Consider the following 22,469-nt stretch of genomic DNA (forward strand, 5'->3'; position numbering starts at 1 on the left):
ATCTTCCAGCTGCAAATTCAACCTTCCTCCTCTTTTGTCCCAGAGAACAAAGTAAAAGGCCTTTATCTACATAACGACGTATATATAGTAATTAGAATAGCGAGTCACTGCCCGGATTTGGCACTTGCAGATGGTTCAGCCCTTTTACTCTCTTTCTTGTGGGCCAGGATTTGGGATGGAAGATGCCAGAGAAGGAAGCAGTGAGATAACCTCTGTGGCCCATCTCAGCTGAAACTCCATTATTTGTTCCCTTTGTGCAGTAGGAGGCTAACTTCACGCTGGGACACTCCACTGGAGTAAAGTGGTGAATTGGGCATCCATTCCAGAAAGTGTTTGTTTGAAAGTGCCGAGCTCACTTTCTTGTTTTGCGTCAGGTAGAAAACCTGCAGCTTTTCTTGCGTGTGACTGTTTTGGACTGACAGAGAATTAACTGAGGAACTGATAAAAAAAAAAAAAACTCTGAGTGGGTTCCTTGTCTTTAGTTTTGTGAATGAACTCAAGCAACGGCATTGAACTGAGATCATGGACTATTTGTTTTTTTTTTTTTTTTTTACAACTTTATTTATAGTTTTCCAACAAAACAGTCCAGAATTTCTTACAAAAGTTGCAAACCCTACCCCCCACCCCCATCCAGGTGGCATCCCCACAACCAGGAAGCACAATACACACAACACAAAAAAAAAAAAAAAAGGGGAGAAACACTCAAACCAATCTGTGACAGTCATTATAGCACCAACAGCCGGACCCCGGCACATGAGAGAAGAAACAAAGAAGAAAAAGGGAATAAAGAAATCCCAACAGTCAAAGTACGGGCATTGAGGAGACTATGGACAGCAGTCCGAGAAGAGAGCAAGAGCATAAATTACCAACAAGTAAAGAACAATAAATCAGGCAAAAGACAGACTCTTGACATGAGTTATGAACCGTGACCAGGTTTTGTCATATTTACTCTCCAAGCCGCGCACGGTATACCTAATTTTTTCCAGAGCTAATCCCAACATCACCTCTCTAATCCAATGGACGTAGGAAGGAGGGTTCGACGCCTTCCAGCTCAGCAGTATCAGACGGCGGGCATGCAACGAGGCAAAGGCTATTGCGTTTTTGTGGAGGGGAGAGAGTCTCAGCTCTTCCCGAGGTACACCGAAGATAGCTATCAAAGAGTCAGGCCGCAGTGTTTCACCCGATATAGCTGACAGTGATTGAAAAATTGATGTCCAGAAACCATACAGGGAGGGACATGACCAAAACATGTGCCCCAAAGAAACAGGAGAGTAATCACATCTAGGACAATTCGGTGCAACATCAGGGTACAGTTTAGACAGTCTGTCATTAGAATAGTGGAGCCTGTGGACGACCTTAAATTGAATCAGGCCATGTCTAATACAGAGAGAAGACGTATGTATACGCTGTATGGCTTTCTTCCAGATGTCTTCTGACATGAGTTCTCCAACCTCCCCTTCCCACGCCGCCTTAGGTTTGTCCCATGTATGAGGGCAGCTTTCAAGAATCAATGCATAAATCTTCGATATTGCTCTTTTAGTGGGCTGACTCACATTAAGAACTAGATACAGTAGGTCCTTAGAGGGCAGAGACGGGTACCCTGGGAGAAATTTAGAGGCAAAACTCCGAGCCTGAAGGTATCTGAAGTAGTGAGACTTTGGTAAGTTATGGTCTTCACACAAATATTTAAATGAGACAAAGCCATCCTCAGTGAAGAGATCTTGAAAGAAAACCAGACCGTTTCTGTGCCAGACTGCAAATGAATGATCTATTTGAGATGGTGTAAAAAGATGGTTGAACATTATCGGAGAAAAGCTACAAGTATTTGTCAAGTTAAAATGTTTCCTGAATTGGCCCCAGATCTTAATTGAATTTTGAACCACCAAATTGGAGTTCAGCCCAGATGCTTTGACATTCAGTGGGAGAGGGGCAGTTAAGATCGAAATCGGAGAGATTGGGAGTGTAGCTCTCAGTTCCATATCTGCCCAGACTGGACCCTCCCCATCCGCAAACATGGTTATCCAATATGTCAGCTTGACAATGTTAGCAGCCCAATAATAGAATAAGAAATTAGGTAAGCCCAAACCACCATCAGCTTTAGCTCTCTCCAGGCTTGCTCTCCTTATGCGTGCAGGTTTTTTGTTCCATATGAACAAAGAGACAAAGCGATCCAGCTGGGCAAAATAGGATTTGGGGAGAAAGATGGGGATCATTTGGAATAGATAAAGAAACCTGGGCATTACAGTCATCTTCACCACATTTATCCGTCCTGCCAGCGAAAGTGGAAGTTTTGACCACCTACCCAGATCAGATTTAGTACTGTCCAGAATAGACCTGTAGTTATACTGGAAAATAGTCTTAATCGAGCCAGCTATTTCCAGTCCCAAATATGTGAATTTGTCATTTTCAATTTTAAAAGGCAAATCGTCATAAGTGGTCTGTTTTGCCAGATTGTTCAATGGAAACAGTAAAGATTTTGATAAATTAACCTTATACCCCGATATGTTGCTGAACTCCCGCAGCCAGCGGAAAAGGTGGGGCATACTCCCAATTGGGTCTGATATCTGCAAAAGGAGATCATCAGCATAAAGCAGAGTTTTATGAGTTACCTCACCCCTGGATATACCTTTAATCCTCTCATCAGATCTGATAGCAATTGCCAGCGGTTCGATCGCAATGTCAAACAGGAAGGGTGACAGGCAACAGCCCTGCCTCGTCCCCCTGTAGAGCGAAAAATATTCCGAAATCAGACCATTTGTCCTGACTGCAGCCATAGGCGTTGAATATAGGACTTTAATCCATCTACAAAAAGTAGGTCCCATGCCGAATTTCTCCAGAACTGTGAAAAGGTAGGACCATTCGATTCTATCAAACGCCTTTTCAGCGTCAAGGCTCAGAATAACTTCCGGTTGTATTGTCGAATGGGGGGAGAATACCACATTAAACAGTCGTCTCACATTAAAAAATGACTGCCGTCCGGGAATGAAGCCCGTTTGGTCCTCATTAATAATGGTGGAAATAATAGGGTCCAACCGTAGTGCAAGAGTTTTGGTTAAAATCTTATAGTCACAGCACAAAAGACTTATTGGCCTGTATGAGCTACACTGTACAGGATCTTTATCTTTCTTTAGTAAGACTGAGATCGTGGCCTGGGTAAGCGTCTGCGGCAGATTGCCAGTAGCAAAAGATTCAGCATAAACTGATTCTAAAATAGGTGTGAGCTTCGAAGAGAATTCCTTGTAAAACTCCATGGGGAAACCGTCCGGACCTGGCGACCTTCCAGTCTGAGATAATTTAATAGCGTTCGTTATCTCTTCAATCGACAACGGCTGTTCCAAAGGCGACTGAGCGTCCGGAGAGAGCTTGGGAAGATCCAGCGAGTCAAGAAACGAGTAGATCTCGGATGAATTACTGCCCACCTCTGATTGATATAGGGTAGAGTAAAAATATTTGAACTGGTCATTAATGACTCGGGGGTCGTGAGATATCGAATCAGCACCTATTTCAATTCCCGAAATCACGCGCTCAGCTGACCGCTGCTTGAGCTGAAGTGCAAGGAGCCTCCCCGCTTTATCTCCATGCTCATAATATACCTGCCTGGATTTAAAAATATTTCTTTCGGCTCTCCATGTCATAAGCGTGTCAAATTCAGTTTGCAACAGTAATTTCTCCTTAAAAAGATCTGGCGTAGGTGAAAGAGCGTAACGCCTATCCATATCCGCAATCTTGTCAGCCAGTTCTTTAAGTTGTTTAGAGCGCTCCTTGTCTCTGTGTGCCACATAAGAAATAACTTGGCCCCTAATATAGGCTTTCATAGACTCCCACAAGACTCCCCTCGACACATCCTGGGTGTCATTAATTTCTAAAAAGAAGTCAATCTGATTGCTGAGAAACGTTTTAAAGCGTTCACATAAAAGTAATAGGGGGTCTAGCCGCCACGTTCGTTGGGGCGCTACATTACCTGGAAAAACCAGACCCATCTGCACAGGGCTATGATCTGACAACACTATACTGTGGTATTTGGTGCTGGAAATCAAGGGAAGTAGCTGGTTATCGACAATGAAGTAATCAATCCTGGAGTAACTATGATGTACAGGGGAAAAAAAGGAAAATTGCTTCGTAGATGGGTTTGTTGCACGCCAAGGGTCCGATAAGCCGTAAGAACGAAGTAGGGAATTAATAGCCACTGCTGCTGACGAGAGGGTGTTGCTCGACCTTACGCTTGATCGGTCCAGCTGGGGAGAAAGGACACAATTAAAGTCTCCACCTAGAATTAGTTTATAGGAGACAAGGTCTGGGAGAGTCGAAAAAAAATTAAGAAAGAACTGTGCGTTGTCCCAGTTAGGTCCATAAATATTAGCCAGTATTAGTGGTGTGTTAAACAGCTTGCCCACTACAACAACATATCTGCCATTAGGATCTGATATCACTTCAGAGTGTTCAAATGGAACCCCCTTCCTAATTAAGATTGCTGTTCCCCTGGCTTTGTAGTTAAAACGTGAATGATATATTTGTCCAATCCACTTACAACCTAATCTTTTTTGGGAGTTAGTATTTAAGTGTGTCTCCTGTAGAAACATCACGTCAGGTTTGAGCGATTTCAAATGACTAAATACCTTGCTTCTTTTAACCAAATTATTCAGCCCTTTGACGTTCCAGCTAATGAATGAGACCGATTTCTGTTGATTATTCACATTATCCAGAGTCATAGTGCCACAATCGATAATAGACTGATCCTGCACGTTGGTTATATCCCAGTGTTTCAGTGCCTGTTTGAGCCACAACATAAACCACAGATAAACCCAAAGCAAAACTAACAAAAACAAACAGATAAACATAGATAAACCTCTCACCATCCTGGACCCCTGGGCTGGTCTTCCACAAACCTGAGACTGCCCTGAAAACACTCCTCGCTCTCCTAGGCATATAACACGTTTACACTAGCTTAAACTCTTACATGAACTCAGCAAAGACAGAACAAAGTATAATAGGACCCTTGACTCAGCATCATTATTGCCGCATGCATGTCGGCACCCATCCACTTACAGGCTGGTACGGCTCTGAACACTCACGGTTGGAAAATAATCCCACAAGAAAGGGGTAAAACCCAATAAAAATAATGACACTGATGATAAGAAAAAGGGGATTAATTAATCAGAATACATCAAAAAGCAAAATAAAAGCACTGTTGGGGTTATGGTGTCGGGCTGGAACTAAGACCAATAAGGATACCAAAGATATTCTGAAATAAAATATTCCCCAGGCCACATGACATCCACAGAAATCCCCAACATCTTATAGCTATACCTTGTCCAATCATAAAGGGCATCCAACCGTAGCGTGGCGACGTTCACCAGTCAATGCACAGCCTGTGCAGACTACCTCAATGTTAGCACGCAGCGTGTGATACTTGTTGTGGTCCGTGAATTAACTGTCACTCTCCCTCCGTCTCCCGTGGGCGCAGATTGGTCTCGACGTAGTGCCTTGCCTTGATCGGGTCTTCGAAAGACATCTGTTCGCCAGCCGGGGTCGTGATTTTCAATGTAGCTGGATACAGGAGACCATATTTCACTCCCGTACACCGGCGAAGCAATCTCCTCACCTCGGTAAAGGCCGATCTCTTCTTTCTAACGGTGGCCGAGTAATCTGGGTAGATGTAGAAACGCTTCCCATTACGGGTAATGGGACCTGCCCCCATGGCCTTTCGAAGAACATCCACTTTCTCCTGAAAATAGTGGAACTTGACGATTATCGGTCTCGGGGCATCTCCATCCTTTGGCCTCGGCTGCAGGCTCCTATGCGCCCGATCGAGCGTCGGCGTATAGTCGAGGGCGAGCGCTTCCTTCAACAATTCAGCCACGGCTTTCTCCGGTCGAATATTTCCGAATCCCTCTTCCACTCCAATTAGTCTGCAGTTATCACGACGTTGCCGGGACTCCAAATCATCGGCCTTGTCTGCCAACCGGACGACTTGGGCAGATAGCGCATCAACTTTAGCTTCCAGTGCTACAACACGGTTAGCCTGGCCATTAGCTTCCTCCTCAAGATCATCAGTGCGGGTCGAGAGCGTGGCGTTTTCTTTCTGCATGTCTTCGATAGCCTTCGCAAACTCTGCGCGCACACTCAGGACCTCTGACCTTAAATCACCCGCCAAGTCGTCTATTTTCTTGTGTAGTTCACCTGCAGCTGCCATCACAGACGAGTCGATCTTGGCTAGCACATTCTGCTCCGTTTGCTTTATGGCAGCCATGATTGTGTCGAGATCCGGCCCGGCCCCCACCCCCGCGGCCGGATCCGCACCAGGCAAGTCCGAGGCATCAGGCCCCGGCTTCTGCTTGAGCGATTTAGGCATGTTGAACAGCTTTAGACTACAAAATACAACTGATTCGAAAGATTAGGCACTTGTGAGACGGGTTCGCGCCGGGATGTACTAGAAGGGGAGCGGGAAAATTACGCAAATGGTCAATCTAAGCAGAGCTCGCAAAAACACGTCTTCACATGTCGCTGCTCTCTCCCCTTCCAGATCATGGACTATTTGTGCGCTGAATTTACTAGTTGATGGTATTTTATATTGTTTTTGTGTTTGGGTGTTTTGAATATATTTCTGTGTGTGTGTATTATAAATTGCATTAGGTTTGTTTTCAATCAGTGTCCAGGGTGTTCGGTCTTAAATGTGCAAACACTCTTTGTGTACTTTGCATTTAAGATAAATCGGCCTTACATGTCAGGGAAACCTGGCCAGCACCCCAGAAGAAGACTACCTTGTTGAGCGTCCTTGGCTAAGCAAACCATCACAATACCACTGCCAAATCTTTTGCCCACCAGTGTACGCACCCAATAATGTCAGTCCATCTACTTTTTTAGCCAGTTAATATCCACCGCTGAGCTTGATGAACGGCCCAAGTGAGATAACATATCAGAGAATAATAACTGCTATTTGAGAATTAATGATGCATCAGCATGACAGACGGGGGATGATGAGGGAGGGGGGTGCATAGCACTGCTATATGATATATGTTATTGAAATTGTTATTAATTATTTAAGGTTGCCATACCCAAAGACAACACAAGGTCCTGGATCAGTGATAGGCCCCATATGTCAGTCTGAAAAACTTACTCACATTTCTGACCAACTTGGTAACTAGAAGAGCTTATTGTAGCCAGTAATGTTATATTTAGCTCCAGCCCGGTAAACAAGAATAATACTAGAATACTAGAATAATAAATAAGTTACTTTGTCCATGCCATCTCTGCAGATTTCACTCAAATTTATCCTTTTTTTCAACAAACCTGAAATTTTAAATCCTGTTTACACATGGGCTAAATGCAATTCCAATTGCAGTTCCACAATTGATGATTTATCAAGTCAGACTGCTGCAGGGTGTCCTCCAATGTCTGTCTGTAGCAGATGTGGGTGAGGTCAAGCTTGCAGAGAATGCATGCCGGTATTCTTAGTAAAGGGAATTATTAATGAATCACCCTCCATGCAATGCAGAAAAGATAAATACATTGAAAAAGACAAACCAAAAAAGCATATTTAATAAATTGAATAAATCATGTTTTCAAGGACCCTGTGTCTTATTAAGAGGAGACGAGCTCCTTCTGGCTCCCCTGTAGTTCGCACCCTGCAGAAATGGCATTCCTGATCCCTGAGAATGCAAACACTGCTACTCCGGCATCATCAGATTGGATCCTTTCTGTTTGCCTTTAATTCTAACATTCGGGCAAAGACAGACAATCATAGAGCAGCGCTGTTTGATCTCTGTCCGTAAACTTCTTAATTATTAAATAAAGTAATTACCAAGAGAAAACACATGTTGTTATTTTGAGATAACGAGACAAATGAAAGATCATTGTGGATGTTTTTAGCTTCTCTACTTTAGTTCATGAAAGTGGGCCTGAGAATAGATGCGGCCTTAATAATACAGTACATAATAATACAGAGCATTTGGAAAGTGTTCACAGAGTTTCAGTTGTTCTACATTTTTCCATGTTGCAACCAATGTTCCCTCAAATTGTTCATGTGTCTGAGCAAACACACAAACTCCCTGAGCGGTCCCTTGGACCACTGTGAGCAACAGTAGACGTGTGCACTGTGGTCACGCCAGCATCGCTTGCATCCAAGTTACATGGTTTATTAAAAGAATCAAATTGCAGTATTTACATGTCTGTAAATGAAGTGCTTTAGCCCACGTACAATGAAAATTACAAAAATCTTGTTCATGACCTGTGTAGTATGTTAACGCTATTGAAAGTCTAAATATTTAATTTTAATTATGGCAAAACATGAACTGCCAACCAAACCAAACCAGCTATAAACTCCAATTTTGAAAGCACACTTCACACTTTTACTTTAAAGCTCTGACTTGTATTATGAGTGTGAGCCAGAGTGTGAAGCTCCTGGTGTGCACTGCCTGAGAGGGTCGTACTGAGGTCCGGGAGAGAGTCCTGTAAAGGTCCTCCGTTCTGGTGCAAGGCTGCTCTGGAAGAAATGAGACATTTACACCTTTTAGAGATAACATTTTGTCATGATAAAATTAAAACTTTCCCATTTTGCACAAGGACATGTGTGCTGTAGCAAAAGCATGTGGTTCTGTGAAAATTCCATTAACTCTGTAAAATATTTAATTACACAGTAAAATTTCTGCTACTCATAGCAATAGCATTTAATGATTATTGACCATTATAGATGAAAATTCTTATAAATGACACTAGAATAAGCATAAAACTGATTAAGAACTTAAATTTCACCTAAATGTTTCCGTCTGTCCTTCTCACATCTCCAGTGGTTGTACATGTTGTCATTAGCGTGTCTTCACTCCTCATCAGCCACACTGTTTTGCTAGCTAAAACACCAGCCGGAACTGCTGGCTGACTTCTGGCATGGTAAGTGGTACGTCATCCAGATATGGGTCAGGCCTGGCGTAGATGGCACTGTTTATGTGATGGTATGCCACATCTGGCCCGATTCTGGTTTGGTGTATGTGGCCCAGGCTCATAGAAAACAGGTCTGGCCCAGATCCAGCATCAAGCTGGCACTTCTGACTGACTGGTGTCATGGCAGGGTGTATATCAACCAGCTGTGGGCCAGGTCTGGCAATGATGGCACTATTTATGTTCTTATTTTCCTATTTTAGTTAGAAGATCCAAATGTCATGTTGCAATACTATACTGCTATGCTAGCCAACGTTTCAGATGCAGGTTTGACAGGTTTGTGAGTTTACACTTTATCCAAAACCTAGTGAGGGTTTACTCACGTTTACCACCGGGTGGTTGTAGCTCAGGAGGTACAACAGGTCGCCTACTGAAGGTTAGTGGTTTGATCCCTGGCTCCTCCAGTCTGCATGTCAAGAGTGTGAATGTGTGTGAATGTAGTTAGGAAGCACTCAGTGTAGAGAACGTGTGTGATTGGGTGAATGTGGCATGTTGTATAGAGCATTTTGAGTAATCCGCGAGAGGCGAGGAGAGGAGAGTAATCCTGGTGCCTCTGTCAGTGCGCCCCAGGGTGGCTGTGGCTACAGTGTAGCTTGCCATCACCGGTGTGTGAGTGTGTGTGTGTGTGTGTGTGTGTGAATGGGTGGATGACTGGATGTGTAAAAGCACTTTGGGGTCCTTAGGGACTAGTAATGCACTATACAAATACAGGCCATTTTAGAAAAGCGCTATACACAGCAAAATCTCCAGTGTTAAATTAACACTAGAGAGTGTCGTGGGCGACCGTGGCTCAGGGGGTTGGGAATCGCATCTGTAACCGGAAGGTCGCCGGTTTGATCCCTGGGCTCTCTGTCCTGGTCGTTGTGTCCCTGGGCAAGACACTTTACCCTACTTGCCTACTGGTGTTGGCCAGAGGGGCCGATGGCGCGATATGGCAGCCTCGCTTCTGTCAGTCTGCCCCAGGGCAGCTGTGGCTACAACTGTAGCTTGCCTCCATCAGTGTGTGAGAGTGAATGAATAGTGGTATTGTAAAGCACTTTGGGTGCCTTGAAAAGCGCTATATAAATCCAATCCATTAATATATGGGTCCACACCTCTGAGTGTTAAATACAACACTGTTGAGTGTTAAATTAACACTTTTGACAGTGTTATATGTTTAAAAGTAACCTAGTCAGTTTTGAAGATTAACAATGGCTAACACTGAGCAGTGCTGATTTTCTAACACTGGAAAATAACTCAAAATGTTAGAAATATTCCAGTGTTAGAAAATCAGCACTGCTCAGTGTTAGCCATTGTTAATCTTCAAAACTGACTAGGTTACTTTTAAACATATAACACCAGAGATGGTGTAATCTGATTACTTTTTAAAAGTAACTAGTAAAGTAAGGGATTACTATTGCAAAAACGGTAATTAGATTACCGTTACTTTCCCGTAGGAACGCTGCGTTACTGCGTTACTAAAACCGTGATTTTTTGCGAGAATGTCTCACGACAGTGACGTAAGCGAGTGCGCCGTTAGTGACAACAGCTGTGTGCAGATCAACAATGGATCACATATCGATTGTGGGAGAGAGTATGAGCGTGCAGCGTTTAAAGCGTGGAAGTACTGACCTTACTTTGAGTTTGATTCCATAAAAAGTGACAAAAACATTAGCGTTCATTGTGCGTGGGAAGAAAACTTCTTTTTACAGCGAAAAAAACCCCTAAACTTCCAAGCAAGCACCGAGTGCGCAACGACATAATGGGAAACTCACAGAGAAACTCGCGGATTCTTCAACTGACCACGGCACACCTGCACCAGGATAAACCTCCGCCTACCGCAGTCCTGCTTTACAGGTGAAAATAGAGCAACAGGACCGCTGAGTCTTTGACTTTATTTATTTTCTGCTGTGTTTTACTTGCATCTATTTGAAAGACTGAGTGTAAACACAAAAAAAAATATTTTATGTGCTGGAATGTGCAGAAAATAGCTTTAAATGTTAAACTAATTTATTCAAGTCAGAGAATGTTGCATATAATTAAATTTTTGCTTGATGCATAAAGTTAAAAGATTAAAACTGATAAAACAAGTTTTAAAAAGGGACTTTTCCATTTGATGACATTTTGTATGATGGATTATGTAGAAAAAGTAGAATTGGGCTGAAAGATCTATCGCTTTATCACCTATTCAGGTTGTAAATCGTGTTTTTAAAAAGTAACTAACTAACTAAGTAATTAATTACTTTTGAAAATAAGTAATCAGTAAAGTAACGGGATTACTCTTTTGGGGAAGTAATCAGTAATTAGTTACTGATTACTTTTTTCAAGTAACTTGACCAACACTGTATAACACATCAAACAGCCATCCTTTTTTGCGGTGTGTGGGCCATATGTAAGCACTTTCTGTGTCGCTATGTGGAAATGTGCTGTTTACTGGGGAGTGACTTCTGGCCACTGTACCATACAAGACTTAAGATTGTTGTCCAGTTGGATATTTTGAGATCAACTCACTGGATGGTGAACTCTAGGAAAAGTCTGAGGGCTTCCAAATTTCTCCTATTCACAGATGATGGAGACCACTGTGCTCGTTGATTCATATCATTGATTCTCTGATCTCTGAAGTTCAGTCGTTCTCAGTTAAGATCTCAGATCAGAGTACTTCTTCAGATGTTATTTATGCAGAATTGACCAGCTCATTTCAACAAGAAGAACCCACTAAGTGCTGGACAAATTAGATTAGGATGGCACACACAGACCTAAAGACGATGAGAGTCAGCAGCACCATCTGACAAAGCTAATTGCGTATAAGCATCCAATTTATGTGCGTCTCTCTTTTTAAGCCAAAATCAGAAAGAAGTTCAATGGGCTACAAGAATTTGCGATGCACTGAGTTATTGCATGACCTCATTTAGTTGAAGATTCAAGGTCAAGTTTGATTTCCTCCAACAGTGTGCCAAGGACAAGTGCTTTGGCATTTTGCCATTTCAAATAAATTGGCTCAAATGGTGAAAATTTCCTTTCTTTTTACCCTGTTGCACCTGTTTGCTGCATTATTCGCTAAGAAAGTTACTACTACGAACCCTGGTCTAACTGCAGTGTATGATTGATTCGAACACCTTTCCTTGACAAATTTAGACTTGACTGCCTGATTACAGGTATTTTTAGAGCCCAAACTACTAGTTCACAAGTGAATTCTGCTTACTTTTCTAAGTCAACCTGGAAGTCCTCAGTATGATAGAAAATCCCTGCTTTTCTAATTTGATTCCATGTATCAGCTAACAAAAAAACTCAAGTCTTTAGATCTGTTTCCAGGTCTGCAGTAATGAGACAGCAGTAATGGATCTCCAGTGACTGCCAGCACTGTTTGGCTGGTCTGGACACTGATGGGCATACATCATTAGCCCATGTTTTCACACTGCAAACAGTCATTAGGCGTGACAAACACACACAGTATATAGGGGTAACAAAAAGCTGCACACATGCGCACAGACATGTAAATATGATAAACACAGTGCTCATTGATTCTGGGATGTTGAAATGTCATTGCTGAAGTTGCAGAGGAGCTCTGTGGAATAGAGATGTGCTGGAAATCACGAGTGTGCCAGATTTAGTGCTTTGTATGTGTGTCTGCGTGTATATATATGGCTGTTCTTCATCGTATTGAGCAAATCTATACAAAAAGCCAGAAAGAGAGAGATGTCTTCAAATGAAACAGAACAACATTAGACGACAAGAATATATATATATATATGTATGTATAGATACATAGATAGATATGTTGCAACGGCATATGGAGGATTGAAAATGAAATAAATAAAACAACAAAAAAGAAATAACCAAATGATTGTGCTAGTGTGTTAATAAGTTGACTTATTATGATTAATTATGGCTAGTGCAATTACTATGATGGTAAACTGACAACTGAAGACCAAAAAGATACTGTATATGAAATCTGAGCTCTTAAAGACATTTTTTGGATATAAATGTGGTCTTTCAGCAGTCTTCAGGGTGGACTGAGTAAATTCTGTTTCTTTAATTAATATCTGCAAAATGTATTGATGAGCTTTATAATTGGTTTAACTATTGCCTGCTGCTGTTTGGGATTGGTGCAGACAGCAGATTACAGACTATTTGAACATGCCGACGATATTTTACTGATTGTCAAACAAACTGAGACCTTCAGAAGACAGATCTTTATTATCTTTAAACTTTTAAATTAAGCATAATCACACTTTCTTTTTAGCTAGTAACTAGAAGCTTGACTGTTTTGAATGTCTCTGCCTATCATCCTTATACACAGGGGTGCACATAAGTGGTCCGCAGGTGCGCATTCACTGTCAAAATAATAGACGCGCACCAGATAAGAAGTTGCAGCATATAAAAGGCAAAAACAGTGCCTTTTATATGTACGCGAACGCACGTTGCTACTTCTTATCTGGTGCGCGTCTTTTATTTTGACAGCGAATGCGCACCTGCGGACCACTTATGTGCACCCCTGCTTATATACCTCTCTTTCATTTCTAATTTCTCTTACTTTTATTTGTCTCTATGCTAACAGCCAGAGGAGCTCACCAATGTTCTGGAGATCTGCAACATCGTCTTTACAAGCATGTTCTCCTTGGAGATGATCCTCAAGCTCACAGCTTTTGGCTCTTTCAACTACCTGAGAAACCCTTACAACGTCTTTGATGGAATCATTGTCATCATAAGGTACTAAAACACTGATTGCAGTTGTTACGTACAGCTTTTAAAGGTTACCCTTATGTGTGGACAGCCATAGATATGTCAGAGCTAAAGGTAATTTTAGAGTTTGAATGTCCTCAATAGCACAAGAAGACGGAAGTAGGCTTTGGAGAGTAAAAAAAACAGTTTCTAATATAGTAACTGATGTAATTTAGATATCGGCTTTTTTTTCATTTGCCAGACGATTCTGGAAAGAGAGCCTGCAGTTTAATTATTCATACTTTGTCAAATTGTCATGTGCTTTCTATCTTGTTCAAATGTACCACCTGTATGGATTTAGATGCCAAAGCGTCAGAAAGCAGCAAACAGATTTTGTCTTTTGTTTTGTGTGCCTGGAAGCTTCAGGTGAGTGGCAATGCCTTTGATCTGCTGGTGTTTTTTTCCCCCAATTCATCTGGTTAGGCGCCTTTGTGTGTGATCCCCATTATAACCCCGAGATCAAATACACATCAAAGCAACTAAAACTGAACAAGATCAAATGTGCAACCCATCACAGAAGATACATGGTGATTGAACATATCTGCATCTGTCTTCTTATCTCTTGCCCCGCTACCCATTTCCATCTCTTTTTCTATCTGAACGTCCTCAGCTATTTATACTGAGCTGCTATGCAAGGGTCCCTATTCGGTCTTTGTCAATTCAAAGCCAACGCTATTTTGATGTGCTGAGTGAGGCCTTTGAAAGCTACCAACCCGAGGAGACGTGTTTCTTTAAAGGCATATTTTTCACGAGAGAACAGCTCTCTGTTCACGTTAAATATCCGTCAGAATGAGAAAGAAAATAGACAGCAAAACTTCAGCCATCACATTTTGTGAACTCATGTACAAATAAAAGCATTTAGAGCTTCACTTGCAATCTCAAGAACCCTGGTAACCTGCTAGTGGACAAATGAATTACTTGAAGATTAAAAAGTGACCACAAATTTAACATGGATCAGTTACTACACTTACTTGAGTTGATGGGAAAAGAAATGAGAAATTAGAATCAGTACTGATTCCCTTAAAGGTTAGGGACTTGAAGGTGTATAATAATGAAAATGAACACTTTTGGGCTTGTGCTGCAGCAATAATTATCTGCAATATTGCTTGAAAATGATCTTGAGCAATATTTCTCCAGTCTTTCAGAAGGTCTTCCAAAGTCTTCCTTCGGCCATTGGATTCAAGATTTTCAATTCATTGCATGTACAGGGTTTGCAGTTTCTCTCTCAGTCTAGTATAGAAAGAGATCATTATGAAAAGATAAAAGGGAATATAAAATAAATCAAGCCTATGTGCATTAGTGCAGTAGTGCAAATACAATAGCAAAGATGTGTTGTGTTGAGTCCTTGTGTGCGACCAGCTAAGATAAACCTCTTGAATGTGTTACAGTCCAGTGCTAGTGTGTGTTGAAAATGGACGCTTTCTCATTGATTTTCAATGCAGTCCTTGTACTTGACTATTTTCAGAGGAATTTTGTTAAGGCACTTAACATTGACCTTTGAATCATGCTTTAAAATAAGGCACCTAATGCAAGTGATGAACCAGTGCTGTGTGTGCACACGATGGACTACAGAGCGAAGAAGCAGTTAGAAGTTGTTTTCTTAGGCATAAAATATGTTCACATTTAGTTCCCATGAGCCAAAATGTTTCAGCCAGTTTTTTCTACTCTTGGCTGTGTGTGATGTCAGTGAGAGTGGATATTCATCATATGGTCATCTCAGGCAGGGCAGGTGTAGTTGCAGTTATAGCCACTGTTGAAACGTGTTTGCAAGAAATGAGCAAAATACAAAACAAAACAATTATTCTTCGTCCTCATAGACTCGCAGTAAAACATAAGTCTTATTAAAAATATTAATATTAAATATTAAAACAAAAGATTTGTTTATTTATATAATTAATTGAGGAAAATATGCTCTGTATGAACTGAATGTATCATGAAATTTAAACTTTTTATTGTAGTTATGTAATACAACCAAAATGTAAATGTTATTGTAGTTACGTGTAAAAGGGCATTTTTTCATTTATGCTTTATGTACATATGTAAGTGTTTTTTCTGTACATGCTATGTTAAAATGGACATTTAGCAGCATTTTGTGCTTCACCCCTCAGTGTGTGTGAGATTATCGGCCAGTCGGACGGTGGTTTGTCTGTTTTGAGGACCTTCAGGCTGCTGAGGGTGCTGAAACTGGTGAGGTTCATGCCAGCTCTCAGGAGACAGCTGGTGGTCCTGATGAAGACCATGGACAACGTGGCCACCTTCTGCATGTTACTAATGCTCTTCATCTTCATCTTTAGGTAAGGTGTACACACTGTGTGATCATAATAAAAGAAGAAGAATGTAAACGGCTCGTTTGATCCGTTTCTTTCAGCTGTGTTTTTAGTTGGTGTCAGGAACAGTACTGTGAGTCAGATCTCTGTTTCACCCTCTACTTTCATGGTGTGGCACGTATTGGCTTTAGATCTGCACAGCTGCTTACCAGCAACCATTGTAGCACAGACGGTCACAACATTCCACAGCAGCTATTAACCTTGGGTACAAAATAACAAGCAGACCCTTGATGATCTGGTTAGATTTTAACAAGCATACACTTAAGTGAGTAGAGCAACAAGGGCACATTTGTGATGCTCAAGCACTGCCACAGAACTGCTTTGAGAGTTAATAGGTCCTTTAGTGGGTGTTCAGTGTACACAGTATTTGTTGTCTTTATTTATATACTGTTTTCAGATTTGCATGCCACTCACATCCCTGTAATTTTGTTTTGTAATGTCTGAGGAAAATGACCCTGAGATCTCAGTGTGCTTTAAAAAAAATCCTCTGTGTGTCTGTTCAGACTCATACACAGGGTTAATGTAAAAGGAAGTCATTGTTAAATTAGATGTTATTTTACATACAGTGTTAAAAAAAAAGTAATTAGACAACTTCATTTTTCCATCGGTTCGATTTTTAACAGCTAAATTTAAAACTTTTCTCTGTAACGCCACATTTAATACCCATAATGGCAACGCGAATGCTTTTTTTCTTCAGAAATGTTACTAAATGAAACGTTTGAGACTGTTGGTGAATGTTTAGTTTGGTTCTTTACATTTTAAATGGTCGCTGGAGCGGATTAAATCTCATGTAGCCGTTCCCCAGCGTCCAACAGCACTCAGGCATTTACAGCCATCTAATTTATTTCAGCTCGGAAAGTCACACAGTACAAAACAAATGATGACACTTAAAAATAAATAAATAAATAAATAAAACTGAATTTACACAGTTAGGAACCTTTAGGGTACAGATACAGCTTAATTATCCAAAGCGTCTTCGTGTGTGATTCTATAAAAGATGATTGTATTTGTATCATGCTTAAATGGATTTAACAAAGATCTGAATTTAATTATTAGTCAGGTATATCAGATGACCGAGTGTATGTTGTGTGGTATATTGTATTGCAGTATCCTTGGGATGCACATTTTTGGATGCAAATTCAGTCTTAAGACGGAGACCGGAGACACAGTACCAGACAGGAAGAACTTTGATTCCTTGCTGTGGGCCATTGTCACCGTTTTTCAGGTATTCAACATATCATAGCTTTGATTTATATGAGCACAACATGCCTCAAACTACAGGCATGCCTCAAACCTGACCCTGTCAGGTTAATTGTTAACCTGACAGGGTCAGGTTAACAATTACATGCCATCACTTTGTGATAATTCATCAGTTAACTGTGATAATCACATTGAAACAGTCACATCAACGTTTTAAATTCAGAGTACAGCCAGAACCTGATATGTTTAAAACAGAAACTCTGAAATGTTTCTACAAATAGTGACGTAGTTGCTGCCGGGAAGGAGTTTCTTGCTGTTGGCAAAGTTAGCAACCAGTTGAGTTGACTCCGTCAAAGAGATGCAGTGGTGACTGACTAAAATTGGTTGCAAACGGGGATCCAGTGCAGTCACCTTGCAACCCAAAGTGGTCACCCATAGCTTAACCCTTTCATCCATGAGTTATGACAACCTGGATATTTTTATTCATCTTTAGGCATGAAAAAACCACAGGCATGATTTTTGAACTTCATTTTTTAAACATGTACTTTTCAAAGAGTTTTTTACACGTCCACTTAGGTGGACAACGCTGGCTGCCCAGTGGGTGGCAGGGTATGGAGTGACACATCAGTGTCCAATGTAGTGGTTTATGTGCAAGTATACCATCAATACTGACACAAATACAAGAAAACAGCCTTCAGTGGAATAGCTGTCCACTGTAGTGACCACTATGCGTAAGAGGGTTAAGGGTGCTGCATCCTCAACCTCTGGCCAACCAGCTGGTCACTGTAACTATTTCCAGTTGGTCAGTAAAAGTGAAAAAATTCTGTTTAACCAACCAGCCAAATTGTTTTATTGGTCACAAGGATGTTGCAGTTCTATTTTTACTCCAGCATGACTAGAGTCGTTTAGCGCTTAACAATCAGTAGGCCCTTTTTGTGTTACTAACCTCCTACGTCTGTCTATGCAAATCTCAAAGATTCTGACCCAGGAGGACTGGAACGCAGTTTTGTACAATGGTATGGCAGCGACCTCACCGCTTGCTGCTCTGTACTTTGTGGCCCTCATGACATTTGGAAACTACGTCCTCTTCAACCTGCTGGTCGCCATCCTGGTTGAAGGCTTTCAGGCGGAGGTAAGGGGCATAGGTCAACCCGATGCTGACTGCTGCCACATTTCAAACTGCACAATGTAAGCTTGTTCATCTTTTAATTGTTACTCATCTAAAATTATTAATCCAATTCTGTGTTCATCAGTAGTGAAATATTTCTAATTATTATTGTTGTATTGGCCTCTAACAGCCACCAGAGAAACTCAATAAATGAACATGATTATGTCTGGCAATAATTTAACTAGTTTATAAGTCCAAATTATACCACGACTCAATGGAATAATTGTATAAATTGATGGAGGAGCACTTAGCTTACAGATATTTGAAAACATCCACCAAATAAGTGCCACATCTCTAATATTGTAAAAAGCACGGCCTCGTAAGCTGTTTGGCCGCCTGTGATTTAGATACATTTCCAAACTTTGGCACTTCTCTATCTAACTTGACCCGATGCTTGCACTCCCTGCACAGTGATCTCTTGCGTGGTCCACTGATATCAGTCTGTCTGTGTCTCTCAAACTGAAGAATTTAACCTTTGGCAAAGACCTTCACAGCTAAAATAAACCGAGCTGTTGCCCTCTGTTGATTTCCATAATCACTGAATTGAGCAGATTTACATGTTTACAGCATGTCTACACAGTCAACACTTCGACTATTTTTCAGCCATCCATCTTATGGCATTTGACAAAATGGATTAAATTCTATTTAAATCAGACTGTCTGCACAGTCCACGTAATACATGTAATGTATTGCTTTCATTTGAACACAGCTCAAAATGTATTTTTGTGCTTTAAGTCTGTTTTTTTCCGTTTTATGCATACAGCTGCAATGACTGCGTATTGAGCTGCCAAAATTCGGGTGACCTACAATCTAATGTGCCTCAAGTGCAGTATGGATATTATGCTGCATCATCTTTTATCATTCCTGTTACATAATAAACTCAGCAGAGGGGCTTTGCATGCTAGCTTCTTTACATAGATGTGTAAAACCTCATACATACAAGTTGACTGTATTATCAGTCAGGCAAGGATAGACAAACGTTACACACATAATGTTCAGAGTATTTGCTCTGTGCACTAAATATGGTGACTTCTATCAACATTAAAGCCATCACATCCATAAAAAACGTATTTCCTGCAATACTTCTTCTGAATGTCAAACTGTTATCACAGTACAAGCAGGAACTGAAATGATGTTCAGTGGGGGAATCAAATATTTGACACGCTGATAAAGAAATAAACAATCTGTATTTTTTTGGTAGGTTAATTTTAATGGAAAGACACCAAATTTCAATCAAAAATCCAGAAAATACACATTACATAAAAGTTTTACATTGATTTACACACCACTGAGTGAAATAAATCTTTGATCCAAAAGATGACTTAGCGCTTGATGGAGAAACCCTTGTTGGTAAGCAGAGGCGTATGATGTTTCTTATAGTTTTTCAAAAGATTTTTACAGATCTCGGGAGAGTTTGTGTCCTTTTTGTTTTCTTGGGTGACTCTTGCAACTTGAAAATTCAGCTCCCAGATTTTCTGGGCTTCACAGATTTTCTGTAGGACTGATGTCTGGAGGCAATGCACCGACCTTAATGTTCTTCACCTTTGTTGCCTCGGTTGTATGTTTTGTGTTATCGTCATGTTGGAAGACCAATCAATGATCCATCTTCAGGATGGAAAAAAGCAGAGCAGAGGGAGGGAAGGAGGTTCTCATCCAAGACTTTATAGTACATGGCCCCATCGATTGGCCCCTCAATACGGTGAAGTTGTCCTGTATCTATACGGGCCCCAAGGCATAGTTTTCATCTCTGTGCTTGACTGTGGGGTAGGCCTTCTTTATGTCATTCTCAGCATTTTTCTTCCTCTGAAGATGGCGGGTCAAGTTTATGCCAAAGAGCTCAATCTTGCATCAAGCTCCAGGCTGAGGAAGGTTGATGGTCATTTTATATGTCTTCCATTTCTGACTAATCGTACCAGCAGCTGTCAGCTTCTCGCCAAGTTTCTTGCTGAAGGTCTTGTAGCTCACTCCAGCCTGGTGCAGCTCCACAGTTTTGTCCCCGACGTCCTTTGACAGCTCTTTGGTCTTGCCCGTGGTGGAGGAGAGGCTAAAATGGAAGAAATTGACTCTGTGGACAGCTGTGCTTTATACACATAATAAGTTGAGATCAGGGGTGTCTATAATTCATTGATTAATGATTACTTGATTGTAATACGTGTGCCACATGGACACACAGCTAAAGAGGGAGCCAGAAGTATAAATAAAACTGAATTGAATTGAATGAGAATTCTGGCTTGGTTGTAGGGGATCAAATACGTATTTCACTCAGTGACAAATGTCTAGACATTTTGTTGATATTCTGTCTCTTTTCATTAAAACCAAACTACAGTGAAAATTTAGACTGTTCATTTGTTTGTAGGTGAGCAAACTTGAGGTTTGAGAACATGAGGATCTAAATATAGTAAAAGAAATGAACAAAAATCAAGTTTAAAATCTGTTTTGTGCTGTAGAAAAAAAGAGTGATGATATATATTATAGTATTGGTCCTATGTAATAATAATTAAATACAGCAGAATTTCTGAAGCCATCCCTCTCAGTGGAAAACACTGCAAAAGTGATGCTGTCAATCTGCCCTCAGCTGTCAAACGATGTCAGATGATATCACTGGAAAATTGTAGTGTGGTTGAGTAACCCAGTTGAGTTTTCATACATAGATCAAAGCATTACCATATTCATGGCATGTAGCTATGATGTGTGAGTTGGGAGGGAAACATTGACACAAATCACGCGGCTCTTGATTGATCTTTCTGAAATGCCAAAACAAAACCCTGCCATCAGTCATTCAGTCTGTCTCTCTTCCTGCCTTTTATTCTCTCCTTTCTCTCGCTGTCGGCCTTTTCTCCTCCAGCTCGCTCCCCTTCCTCCACTCATCTGTTCTGGGTCTACAACTGCGACACACTAGGGATTATTGAGCCAATTTACTCCCTCAGTGAAGACTGTAGGGGAAATCCCATTGGTCTTAACCAAGTCTGAGAGGGCTCCTGGAGTAGTGTGTCAGTACTTTGAGGGTTTTACAGACTTACAGAGGGGCGTCGATCTAAGATTGTCTGATAGTATGTTTAAATACGTCTGATAGCTGTTGTGAGGGAGCACTGTTTTGCCCCGGAGATTAAAGGCTGGCGTATGACAAAATCTGAAAAAAAAAAGTCTGTGACAAAAATCTTTTAGACCACGAGTCCTGTCTGATAGATTTTTTTTATCTACAGGGTGATGCAAATCGTTCATATTCAGACGATGATCACTCCTCCTCCAACTTTGACGAGAGTGAAAAACGTGACTCCATCAAGTTGTCTGGTAAGAGCGACATCCAAACTTTCTGATTACACTCAGCTGCCATGTTATTAGTACCACTCAGCTAAAAAAGGCCTGAAGTAAGATCGACATGCATGAGGTCAGAATGTTTGGTTTTGTTAAAAATGTTTATTTTTAAGGATTTAACGCTAATACCTCAATTCACATACTGCATCATTTATCTCAAAATGGAACAACGTGCTCGAGAATCTGCCTGCTCATCGAATTTTAGCTCTTTGTTTTTCACTGAGGCTTATCCAAAGGGAGGTTAAATGTGCTCAACTCAAACTAAGACGGAAGCATTTGCCAAAAGCTTAAAAACTTGTAAAATTGCAGAAAATAGCCTGTAGTCAACAAAGATGAATGGGCTCTGTCTATATCCAGCCTCACAGTAAAATTGTTGAAGCAGTACAGACTTCCTCAACAGATCCAACAAACAATGCAGTTCAGAGAGGATTAAATATGAGTTCAGAGGCTGGAGGATCGCTTCTATACCATCTGAGTGGGCTAAGTTTGCACAAAAGATCTGGTCTCTGCACTGCGGTGCAGACAAAAAGGGAAGCTTGTAGACTCCGTCTTCATAGATGGGAAAAATGCAAAATTAAAAATGCAAAATTAATAAAGTATACCTCTATCCTGTCTGAATAGATGCAATCCATCACAGAGGTATACTTTGTTTGGCTTCAGCCTGTTCATATGGGTACATCAAGTTTTCTAATGCATCTGTTTCCTGTTTGTCTGTCCCTGTCTGTCCATCCATCCAACCAGTTCATATGAATCCATATAACTCTTGAAAACTCTTAAGTTTATTAATACTCGAGAATAAAATGAGTATATTTTAAAAGACAATA

The 22,469-nt window shown here is 40.9% G+C and overlaps 1 protein-coding gene and 1 long non-coding RNA gene across 13 annotated transcripts in view; one reads left to right on the top strand and one right to left on the bottom strand.

The window, feature by feature from the left end:
* Positions 1–22,469, top strand: part of LOC309708141 (voltage-dependent T-type calcium channel subunit alpha-1I-like) — a 229,018-nt gene that overhangs the window by 136,692 nt on the left and 69,857 nt on the right. For all 11 annotated transcript variants that reach the window (XM_082535920.1, XM_082535918.1, XM_082535917.1 and 8 more), the window contains 5 exons: positions 13,472–13,623; positions 15,744–15,929; positions 17,070–17,187; positions 18,139–18,294; positions 21,534–21,621. In XM_082535920.1, the coding sequence (XP_082392046.1) occupies positions 13,472–13,623; positions 15,744–15,929; positions 17,070–17,187; positions 18,139–18,294; positions 21,534–21,621 (700 nt within the window). The remainder of the gene's footprint in view (positions 1–13,471; positions 13,624–15,743; positions 15,930–17,069; positions 17,188–18,138; positions 18,295–21,533; positions 21,622–22,469) is intronic.
* LOC309708150 overlaps positions 1–22,469 on the bottom strand; it is a 431,095-nt gene that overhangs the window by 18,699 nt on the left and 389,927 nt on the right. The gene's annotated exons all lie outside the window — the stretch shown is intronic.

Source organism: Aulonocara stuartgranti (assembly GCF_965226115.1).
Source record: "Aulonocara stuartgranti genome assembly, chromosome: 6".
Classification (NCBI taxonomy): Eukaryota; Metazoa; Chordata; class Actinopteri; order Cichliformes; family Cichlidae; genus Aulonocara; species Aulonocara stuartgranti.